An 11,162-nucleotide genomic window follows, 5' to 3' on the forward strand; every position below is an offset into this window, starting at 1 on the left:
GCACATCTCTAGTTGGATCACATCTGTCTGAATGAAAAATAAGGGCATGATGGAAGAAAATTACTTTTTGTAGAACCCTTTTTGGAGAAAAGGGTTTAGGAAACATTGAAACATTGTTTGGTCAATGTTGAACTTAAATACCCATATTGAGGTGTGAGATCTATTGATATCCTAGTTTAGTTAGAAAAACATTAATGCATGAGTTAAACTTTGGAGGTGTCAATGTTTGTAGAAAAGCTTGCTGGTGTTTTGTTTTTTTTTTGTAAATTGGATCTCTATAGGTGAGGTATGGTGAAATGAAAGATGGGAAGAGAGTCTCCTTTGGAGTCCTTGAAGGAAGCTGGGAGGGGGAAACAACTGTCTTTTAGCAAAGGTAGTGCAGGACAATAGAAAGGAAAACAAAAGACCAATACCACTACAAGCTGTGCATAGTCAGAATGAGCTTGAAATTTGATGCTTTTGCTGTCTTTCGATTTTGTCATTCAGCAACAATGAAACAAGATTTTTGTGTTGTCTTGGTGTTTTAATGTTCTGCATTTTTCAATCCCTTAATGTTCTCAGCTAGCCCATCTCTGCTGGTTTTTAAATCAGGTTTGTACATATTTCAGTATTGAGATCCATATACCATAATATCAACAGTTCTGGTTTTCATTAGTACCAAAATATTTTGCCAGCATATGCTAATTTTTCAAATACAGCTAATTTTTCAAATACATACAAATACGAATTTTTCAAATTCATACCATTCTTTTTATATAATCTTGTAATCTGTTACTGATACTATTTCACTAGTGTGTGTTTTTCTTGTTCTAAGAATGTTTATGATTCCAGCTTCTCAATTTGACAATATTCAAATTACTTCCTATTGTCAGCTACTTAGTGTTTGGCACTGATTGACTTCCATGTGGTTTTGGTTTCCTAGTCTTCTGCTTATTTAATGTTCACCACAGTACCTTCCAAGCCTGACATCTGCAGTTTTACTCTTAACAAGCTCATTTATTTCAAAACCTCTTTTAAAGCAGGAAGCTAATTAATAGTTATATCTTGCTCTAAATAAAGGACCACTTCCAAGTCCTTCATTTGTGCTTTGCCATTCTCTGATGAATACTCACAAAACTTGGCTATATTGCATTTGCTTGTGTCACCATCCGGTGGGATAGTTACTGCTTTGCTATGTACCTGTTTTTCTCATTCATGATCATTACTGGTTGCCTGCTTTGTGTTATTTGGTTGCTCTAATCTGGTATTCATAACTTCACAAACTGGTTGCATGATAGCAGAAACCAGAAAGTACTAGGGGTAAAATTCTAAAGATCATCAACAAGAGTTGGAAATTGTGGGGAAGGGAATTAATTAACAACTGGAGAGGTTTTAACTCCTTTAAATCCTTAAGCATAGAAGAAAAGGACTTCTAATAGATGTTTAATTTCCAGTCCCTTTACATAAGGTTGAAATGTATAGATATATGCTTCTAGAACTTTTCTTTTGGCAAATCTATGCTTTCCTTATGTACCTGTGTTCCAATTTAGCAGGTGGCAGATGGAGAATGAGGATGGATATTGTTTCCAGAAATTTGGTATGCATGAAGGGAAGAAAGGAGTTTGTGAACAGTATGGGTTCCAAGTCTCATTAACTGTTGTCAGCTATAGCACTTGATAGGATGAGAGATGTAATTCAGATGCCTCTGGTGAAACTTCAGCAGTGTAGGTGGGCTTACTACTACTTACAAGTTGTTTTTCATTATTTTATTGCTATTTTATTATTTTTGTCTGTGATAAAAATTAAGAGTTATATAAATTGTTGGTTTTGAAAACAGTAAGTTATGTAGCTTTTGATTGCATTTTTAATTTCTGTAGCTATTTGTGTAAATTGTGCTTACTCCCCTCTGTGCTGTGTTACTCATACAGCATTCCTCCTGTATGAATAGTGAATTTCTGTGAGAGTACTCCTGGAGCCAGGGGGAAAGCATGGAAAAGGAAGGGCTTAACAGAAGCCATTTCTCAGCAGTAACTAGGAGATGTGTTTCCTGTCTACACCACAAGCTGCTAAGTTCTCAAATGAAAGTTTTGGGGAGACTTGTTCTTTAAAACACAGGGAAGGAATTGCTAGTTTTTAAAGATATCAGATACAGCTCAGCCTTCTTAGTGTCAGGCTGTCTTAATGAAATTTTTGGGATAATGAGTCTTTAGAAGAGATTGCCATATAAATATTAAAAAAAGCTCCATAAAGCTAAAAGAAAAGTAATTGCTGTGACTAATTGAGTAAAATCTTTAAAACTGTGGTGTTAACACTGCACCATGTGGTCATGGAGTGAGGCTGGTGCTGCACCCTGACAAGTGGAGTTAAACAAGGCCGTGCTGCACTGCTGAGCACGAGAAACAATGGGCCAGGCTGAAGCACTTCTGCCTTCACTTCTGTGTTGTGTGCACAGAAGTGAAGGCAGAAGGTGGCATTTCTCATGGTGCATGCTTGGAGAGATCAGGAAAGGGAACTTCTACAGGTATTTCTCATGTCTGTGTCCAAAAATAGCTCTTAAGACCTTTTACTGCTTGTGTACTTTTTCAAGTCAAATCACTGTTGCTCCTACCACTAATTGCCCAATCTGACAACATGAGATTGTACTTTAGCATTTCATGATCTATTTCATTGATTCAAAACACAGCATAAAGGAAGTTCCTGTTGCATTGCTTTCACAATGTGGTTTGCAGGCTTCCGGCCAGGCCTGGGTGTCTCAGGAGTCTTATGCAATGGTAAACAAGCTTGGATTTGTTGTGTTTTACTCCATTAGCCAAAAAAATGCTCCAATATTTTGAGCTTTATTCTTGGGATCTTGAGTATTATTTTATGAATAATACAAATATATGATATCATATAAATTACTACTAGTTATGAATATGAGATTCTTAATTGTGAGCTTGAGATTGTGATACTATTTCCTGTTGATGTTTGCTGCTGAAATACAGTTAAGTATGTTAAATACTTTCTCTTACAAAGTCCAGAGGTTGGACTGATCTGATGCCTGTGTAAATCTTAAATTATTTACACAGATAAAGTTGATATTTGCAGTGAATAAGAACAGAATTTGAAAACTGCACAAGGAAGAAATTAAAAAGATGCATTACTAAAACCAAATGTCCTGTTAGCTTAGCATCCTTCATCTTTTGCAGCATTCATAGGTATTCATAGCATTCTTCCTTCATTACAAAACAACACAAACACAGGTTTAAACTTGATTTATTGAAAATCTCAGTTTTGCATAATTATTCAACATCTGCAAGTCTTAAAACATTTAATTTGGAAGAAAAAGTCCATTAAGAAAAAAAATGTAATTTATATTCTCCTCTGTAAATTTTATACAGTCAAAAGCAATCTACTCTTCAAAATCCAAGTACAATGTTACTTAACTGCAAGTTAGAATGCCAAATCCTTCACCTATCATAAACATATTCCAGCTGCCAAAGCCAATGAACCTTTCTAGTTATTCCCTCTTTCATTTTCTATAGTGGACCTTGAATGAAGAGCAAATACAGTCAGAGCTCTTGGTTGCAGAACAATAATTTCTGTTGGTTGCAGAACAATCAATTCCAGATGAACTCTGCTGCCAGTTGTTGCATTTTCCTTCTCCCAGAGCTGGCTGTTTGTAACAGGAGACACTGAGCTGCAGCAGGTTCAGCTGGGACACCGCATGGCTTTGCCACTGATGTGGAGCTACAGAGAGGCACAGCAGAGCAGCTGGGGAACCCAATCCCTTAAGGTGCCCTTGGCAAACTTGGCAGAGCTTATCTATTGGAGTTCTGAGCTGAAATCCTGACTCTGGTAGCTTGGAGAGCAGAGGTAGATGTCTTAGTTGCAGCTTCCCAGAGCTGGTTCAGCATTTTGCAGATGGTTTGGAGCATCACACACGGTGGTGCAAGCCTAGATAACAACATAGTATAGTGCTACTGGGAGAGGGACAGGGAAGTGGCAGGAAAACATTATTTGCTACTTTAGCTGAAAGAATTATTTTTTCCTAGATATTGTTCTTATCACAGAAATAAGCTTTCTACTTCTGGGCAGTTTAGAATAGAAAGCATCATATGGAAGTAAGATACACAAAACCTTAAAGGGGTACAGTCTTATTTTGGACACAGTTTTGCAGAAAGATGAAGTAGCTCAACAGCCTTTGGAGCCCTCTATAACAAGTTCTGTAACAATAATAATTATTATTTTGCTTATAAAAACTATTGAGAAATATTATTGCTAGGTCCTCTTCTCTGAAGTTGAAGCTGAAGTGATGTTTCTATGTTCTGTAGCCCTTGCTAGCATCTGTTTCATTTGAACAATGTATTTCTTCAATGCACCTATTGACCCTGTTTTTCTTCATAAAACACTATTTAATCACAGAAAGTCTCAAAGTTGCAACTCTGCCATTCATACAGATGACCCCACAACAGGCACAACATTACTACATATACTGTTTTTAAAACACTTTTTAAAAAAGTGTTTTTAATAAAGTTTTTTAAAAACTCTTATGATGAAATGCAGTTAACACATTTGTACAAGAAATTCCAATGACTTGGCACATTGTAAAAATTACTAACTTGAAACTACTTAAAAAAAGTTAATTCTCACGCACCAGGGGTTTTGGCAAAAACTCTATACCCTCACTACACTGTTAAAAGCCACTGACCTAGATATTCTAGATTTCTGATTTGGTATTAGCTTTGTCTTAGTGACAGTGATACTACATATTCAGTTGATCATAAAACTTGTGGCCTATACTTACTGCTCCTGTGATTTGTGCCTTATTCAGATGAACAGCTAGGTACAGAAACATGGGCTAGATGAAGAATGTACTTACACAGCTGAAAGACTTGGGAGGGTGAGTAAAAAGGGAAAGTTTAGGTGAACAGCTTTGGTTTTATATGCCTATGTAAGCCACCTGACTAACATTAGTCATAGTTGTAATAAAGTGGAAAAGAAGAGGGATTTTGAGACTACAATAATCAATGTTTGTTTTGGCATACCATGAACAACCCCTGCCTTTATTAAAAGGAAAAAAACCACGAGAAATTGCTTTTTAAATAATTATCAATTCCATGAGGTTACAGTAACTAAGAATTTGCAAGTCATACTTCAAAGCGTGCCTGTGTTTGTTTGTATACCATGTAGTCACTTGTGTCGTCTAACAGCCACAAAGGAAAACAGGATTTTGCAACTACAGGACAGAAGGATTTTTGAACAGGAATTGTATCTATTTTCTCCAATTGTTTTTCAAAACTGCCTCAATTTCACATTGATGGTGCTTTTTTTAAAGTGCTGACATTAGTCCTCTGTTATAAAAAGAGATCTCATGTTCTTACATAGTTAGCCCAGTGTTTCTCCATGATGCCAAAGAACAAAAACTAAGGATTTAAAAAAACATATAACTTTGAAGAAAAAGGACAGTAACTACCAATCCTGTAAACTTAGGCACATGTAAATTCACTCAGTATTTAACAGCAACTAAACCAATGTCTAAGTTACTACTTAAACTTTTATGTGAAAATGAAGATAATGACAGTTATATTAACATTACTTTGCATATGCACCAGGTGTGCTATGCATAAGATAGGAATTAACAATCATTAACAAATCCTACAAGTACAAAAAATAGTTAGTAGCATTTGGAAAAATGGGAGAGCTTGGGAAGAGGCATGATATTCGTGTTTAAAAAAACCCCAACCAACCACCACAAAAAACAACAGAAAACCCCCAAACACAAACAAGACCAGCACTATCACATCCAAAAAGCTCAATATGAATTGAAAACCTGATTTTTACTCTCTTCAAAAGAATCTGAAAAGTCTTTACTGTAGTTTATTGCTCCCTTCTCCCCCATAGCTGTTATATTGTTATGATCATAATATGAACATTAATTAATATTAAGTTCTACTTTTCCTCTTATCTTCAAAGAGACTTTTCAACATGTAAACTTGAACAGCTGATACCACCACCATTACTCCCAAGTTGACCATGGACCAGAAATTCACTCTGTCAAAGTTGCTTTCTTGTATGTTTCGGTCACGAGCCTCAAATGCTCTGAGCAGGGTCTGAATCTGGACACTTTTGCTTAATCTGGCTTTGACACTGTTGATGGATTCCTGGTAAGTGACAAAAGAGTATTTTTAGGAAAAAACCCACCTGAATTAAGTGTATATCCTGCAGCAAATACGAAATTATTAACATTGTGTTATCATCTGTAATTTAATGTCTTGACAAGTGAAGAGTTAATTTCATTTTAAAATATATACATCACAGTTTTCATTAATTTGTCTAGCCTGTTCATTGTGTATTGGCTAAAAAGAATTAATGTAGCATTAGTGTTCTGTAGTAATTTTGTTTTTTCTCTTTTATAGGTAGGAAGGTAAGAGAGAAATCAAACCTATGTGGACTAATAAAAAGTGGTGAATCTGCAGAACTAGTCTCAAAAAAATTACGTAGTGGCAAGCAAATGTAGAATTTTTTCTGCTGCATAATAAAATTAAGGAGTTTTTAAATGGAAACTACCATCAGGGCTATATCTGTAGCAAAAGAAAACTACAATAATGTTACTTTTGTGTCTGCTTCTGGTGGCTATAAACTGCTGCTTCAGCCTTGACACAAAAGCAGAATTTTGACAGTAAATCTTGAACAGGACAACTGGAGGTTGTGACCCTGGAACTAGAGCATGACCACTCCAGAGATGACAACAGCAGCACTCAAGAATCACACTTTATTCTGAATTAGTAAGTAAACATCTGGTCCTATGATCTGCTGAAGTTTCATCCACCACATAATAGATACTGACAAAAGCTGATCTCATGCAGTGCTGAATTAGGTTCTTGATATAATTATGGATCCTGAAGTAACTTTTAGTGAGAAGAGTAACATTTGCAGTAAGAGGAGGCTAATAATTTTTAAAAATCCCCAAAACCATAAGGCTAAAGACAGCAGTAACATTTTCTCTGTTTCATATTTAACAAAAATATTTCAAAATAGCTATTCTGGGGAGCCAAATAATGTTATGATGATAAAGTTCATTGTTACACAACAAGGAAAATGAACACCACACAAGAGCTTTAAACTTAAAGATGTAATTCCCTATTTTTGCCAGAAAATGTGTTCTCATTTAGGAATTAAACTACTAAGTGCTTATGTTAGCCCTCATAGAGCTTGCAGGGAAAGTAATACCTTGCTAAGTAAACAATGGGATTAAATACTAATCTTAACTTTACAAAAATTACCTACTTTGTCAGATTTTCAAGGCTCTCAAAGATAGGTTCTGCATTTCTTTTTCAAGAGATACCAGTATGTAAATGAGTATCTATCAAATCCATTTAGGTATTTTCTGTGATTAGTGTGAGTGGGATTTTCTTCATAACTTCACATAGAAATTTTCCTTTTTTCTAAGTGTCTTGACTGCCACTCTTAAAAATCTGGTCAGATTTTCAGATTATGTATTTGGTTTTATTATTATTTAAAAGTGTATCATACACCTATAAAATATTTTAAACATTGTTTTGTTATTTAAAAATCTGCATTGTGTTTATGGCAGTAAATAATACACTGATTTTCTACATGATGAATTCAGTAGGTGTGTGCAGCTGTTGGGGTTTTGGGTTGTTTTTTTTTTAAGATACCTAATGTCTGTCACTATGATCAAACAAACAATAGCTTTACTGCATCCTACCAAGCATTAAGAACAGTGGTACTGGAGCACCAAGCAATCCTTCTAGAGTAATCTCAGTATTTAATGATCATAAAGGGAATAAAAGCTTTGACTCAGCAGTAGTCTGAATCCTCAGGCTCAGCATACAATTTAAGCAAAGATGAACCTGTATTTTATGCAAATTAACTCTCATTCTGTTTATTAGTTTGAAAAGATGTAATAAAATTTGGGGGCAAAAAACCTAATATAGGAATATCTAATTTACTGAAGATAGAAACAGTAATCCATACTTCTGCAAAGATGTGATGGAGAGGCTAATACAGTACTTTATCTTTAAACATTGATAAAAATGATGCAGTAATTCCAACTACATCATTGGGACTAAATAATACTTTAATGCTCCAAGTATTCAAATCATTGCTGCTAGGGAAGAATGTCCCATTGTAGCAGTAGGAAGAAAGGAAGCTGAATTGGAAACCAAGTGACTGAGAGCTAGGCAGTTTGTTCTTGCTGATGAAGGGCCTATTCTGAAAAAATCTTCAAGTTTCTGTGTGTAAGCAAGAGATCCATGCTGCTAGACTTCCTGTATTAGTAAAAGCAATATATGGACCTGGAATACATTCCAGGTTGACGCAACAGACCAAGGCAGAATGGCCACATGACATTGAGTTTTTTCCAAATACTCTTACACTGAATGGAAAGAAAGATCAAATACTAACCAGAATATCTTCCAACTTCATGTCTAGGAGATCTGTGCCTGTAACATACTTCTTCCAATCTTCCTCATCCTGACCATCTTCTCCCATATTGTCCAGGATCAATTCAAAGAAAATCACCTTTTCAGAAATGGTGCTGAATGTGTTGTCAAAGCAGAACATGTAATCCCCATCTTCTGTTTCCACACTGTGTATATATGCAAAACATGATTAACTACACTTTCTGTGCTGGTTCTCAAAAAGTCAGGTTTTGTAAGCATACTCTTCCCTTTAAGACTGACAATTATGCACTTAGAAATAACCAAATCTTCTTTTTGTATAAAAATAAGAACTCTAAAGACACTTTACAGATTACACAGTCACAGGAAAACAATCTTACTGACTCCAAAGGCTCAAAATGATGAAGAGTGCTGATATTAAAGTGCTGATATTAGTTCTCAACTTGCAACTTGCTTTCATTTCTTTTTGGGGATTTTGAATCATTCCTAATCATTACAAAAAATACAGAATAAGTGGAGTTCTTATACTGTATCGTAAAATTACAGCAAATATTACATATTTTGACAAAAGGACTGGAAATAGGGGACTTTCTAGCTTCTTATTTGTATGACTCACATGATCTTTTTGTATTAGATATGGAGACCTTTTTCAACTCCATAATAATGATTTTTATCCACTGAACATGAACGGCTATCATTAAAACAAAAATACCCTTCACTTCATGGTACAATTCATGTAAAAAGCACTCAGTGTTTATAAAAAGAAAATTGGTATTCTCAAAGTGTCCTATTAGAAAGTCTTTTGTAATACCAAGGAATAAGAAGAACTCAACCTTCATTTTAGTTATATTTGCTAAAGAAACCAGAGAAGTTCTTTATGTAACACTTCTGAGTTTGAAGATTTTAGACTTACGTATGAACTCCATCTGATTTTCTTTCATCAAAAACTAGAGTTTCACCTTTTGGGGAGAGCAGATGAAAATCAACATCTAATCCTGCTCCATCTAGAACCTGTAAAACAAACAAAAATAACCAACCTCTGACCAGCTGAATTCCTGTTTGCATTGCTGACAGCAACATTTATAGGGAAGGCACTTTTTTTTAGGTAAGGGAACAGACAAATAAAATAATCTGAAAGGTTAATCTGTCTGGATGAGCTGACACCAAATTAACTGGAAACAGATGGAAAAACAGCTCAACCTAAAAGCATTTTGGCAATTTCAGAATCTTAAACTAAATGTAATCTAAACCTGCCAGGCTGAACTTATATTGAACGGTTCCCTAATTACTTTTAAGAATGCATGAAGTTTTATCAACAGGGAGGGTTAGACAACCTGTAAAAATGCCAACAAGAGATGGCTAAATCTGGCATTTCTATGGCTGCTGTCACTGATTGCTTGTGTTAGTATAGTGTTTACCTTATGTCTTTGGAGAATTACCTGCATCCTATGTTAAATACTCTTATGCTTTAGCCACGAATATAATTAAGTACAAAATAAATCTATTTGCAGTAATATACAGAGCTCCTTTTCTACACATTCAAATAGAAAACCAAATCATTACTGTTAACAGTAGTGCTAGGAAATTTATGCCTGAGTAGAAATAAGGTACATATATAATGTTATTCACACTAGTCCTTTCTAAAACAATGTCTTTATTTAGCTTATGATCAAACTAAAATCCTACTCTGTGCAAAATAAACTTCTGTTTGGCTTAGACAGGACTCTAAACAAAGCTTGAACACCTCTCTTTCATCCTTGTTCAGTTCTGCATGTAACAGTATTAGAAATTAGAAAAATCCATGAATTTCAGCTTTGTCTTTCAGTTGGGAAACAGAGAGGAAAAATAGATGGAGGGGGAAGAGAGATCCTGGCCCATTTCTAGGCACTGTAATAGGTGGGAGAATATTGAGTGCAGCTTCCCTCCCTGTAGCTATTTTACTGGGAAAAAAGTCATTGTTGTAAGGGGGGGAAATGTCTGAGATCGAGATCTATCCCAGACATCTCTGGAAAACTCCACTCTTCTCAAGAAGGACAGCAAAATCTTAAGGATAGTTTGTTAAACTGGGCTGTTTCTGTAAAACGTTCATCGTTGAGATCAAAGGTGTTTCATATCAGCACAAAGTTCGGCAAGTACGGGCTCTGCATCAGCACAAGTTCCTTACGCTTTAGGGCTACGACACAAGGTCTGAACTTTCTACATTCTGCCCTTTTCAAGGATGGCGCCTTGAGCTCCTCTAAAGTAGAAACAAAAAATTCCCCCCAAACCACCAAAAGAACGTATTAGAACAACTGAAAAGGCGGGGAGGTTAATTTTTAACTCCGTAAGGCAGAACTTCTAACAGTGTACAATTCCAGCGTGGCTTTGCGGGCAGGCCGGGGGAGCCCCGCAGCCGCTACCCGGGGCGGGCACCCGTCCCTGGGCAGGCACTGCCCCGCAGGGCCGGGCGGAGCCGCTGCACAGGGAGACGGGCAGAGGCAGCGCCGTCGTCACGGCGGGACGCGGGACCCCGGCTCCCCTCGGGACACGCCGCGGGGAAACGCCCCCTGCCGCCCTGCCCCGACCTGGTACTCGAGCTCCAGCGAGGCCTCCTTGCGCATGGGCTGGTAGAAGCACTCCTTGCGGCCGGCGGGCAGCGTGAAGGTGAAGTCGCTATCCAGGGAAGGGCTGAACTCGGCGGCGCCGGGCGGCGGCAGCAGCAGCGCGAGGCACCCGAGCGGCACGAGCAGCAGCGGCCGCGGCCCCATCGCGGCAGCGCCCGCAGCGCGCAGCCCCCGC

The 11,162-nt window shown here is 37.1% G+C and overlaps 1 protein-coding gene across 1 annotated transcript; it reads right to left on the reverse strand.

The window, feature by feature from the left end:
* Positions 1–3,218: 3,218 nt before the first annotated feature.
* Positions 3,219–11,137, reverse strand: TMED5 (transmembrane p24 trafficking protein 5). The gene is made up of 4 exons (XM_066555811.1): positions 10,949–11,137; positions 9,298–9,395; positions 8,389–8,572; positions 3,219–6,122 (listed from the first exon to the last, which is right to left on the reverse strand). Exons 1-4 carry the CDS (start codon positions 11,129–11,131, stop codon positions 5,904–5,906), a joined length of 684 nt encoding a protein of 227 aa, XP_066411908.1. The 5' UTR covers positions 11,132–11,137; the 3' UTR covers positions 3,219–5,903.
* Positions 11,138–11,162: the final 25 nt, after the last annotated feature.

The sequence above is a fragment of the Molothrus aeneus genome, chromosome 9, assembly GCF_037042795.1.
Source record: "Molothrus aeneus isolate 106 chromosome 9, BPBGC_Maene_1.0, whole genome shotgun sequence".
In the NCBI taxonomy this organism is placed as follows: domain Eukaryota; kingdom Metazoa; phylum Chordata; class Aves; order Passeriformes; family Icteridae; genus Molothrus; species Molothrus aeneus.

Bases quoted from the DNA above. Each gene is read 5' to 3' on its own strand.
- TMED5 (XM_066555811.1), bottom strand. From the start codon at position 11,131: ATGGGGCCGCGGCCGCTGCTGCTCGTGCCGCTCGGGTGCCTCGCGCTG. The intron at 9,396-10,948 runs GTCGGGGCAGGG...TTTGTTTTACAG, and splicing joins CGCTGGAGCTCGAGTACCAG to GTTCTAGATGGAGCAGGATT. The intron at 6,123-8,388 runs GTTAGTATTTGA...GTCACTTACCAG, and splicing joins TGAAGTTGGAAGATATTCTG to GAATCCATCAACAGTGTCAA.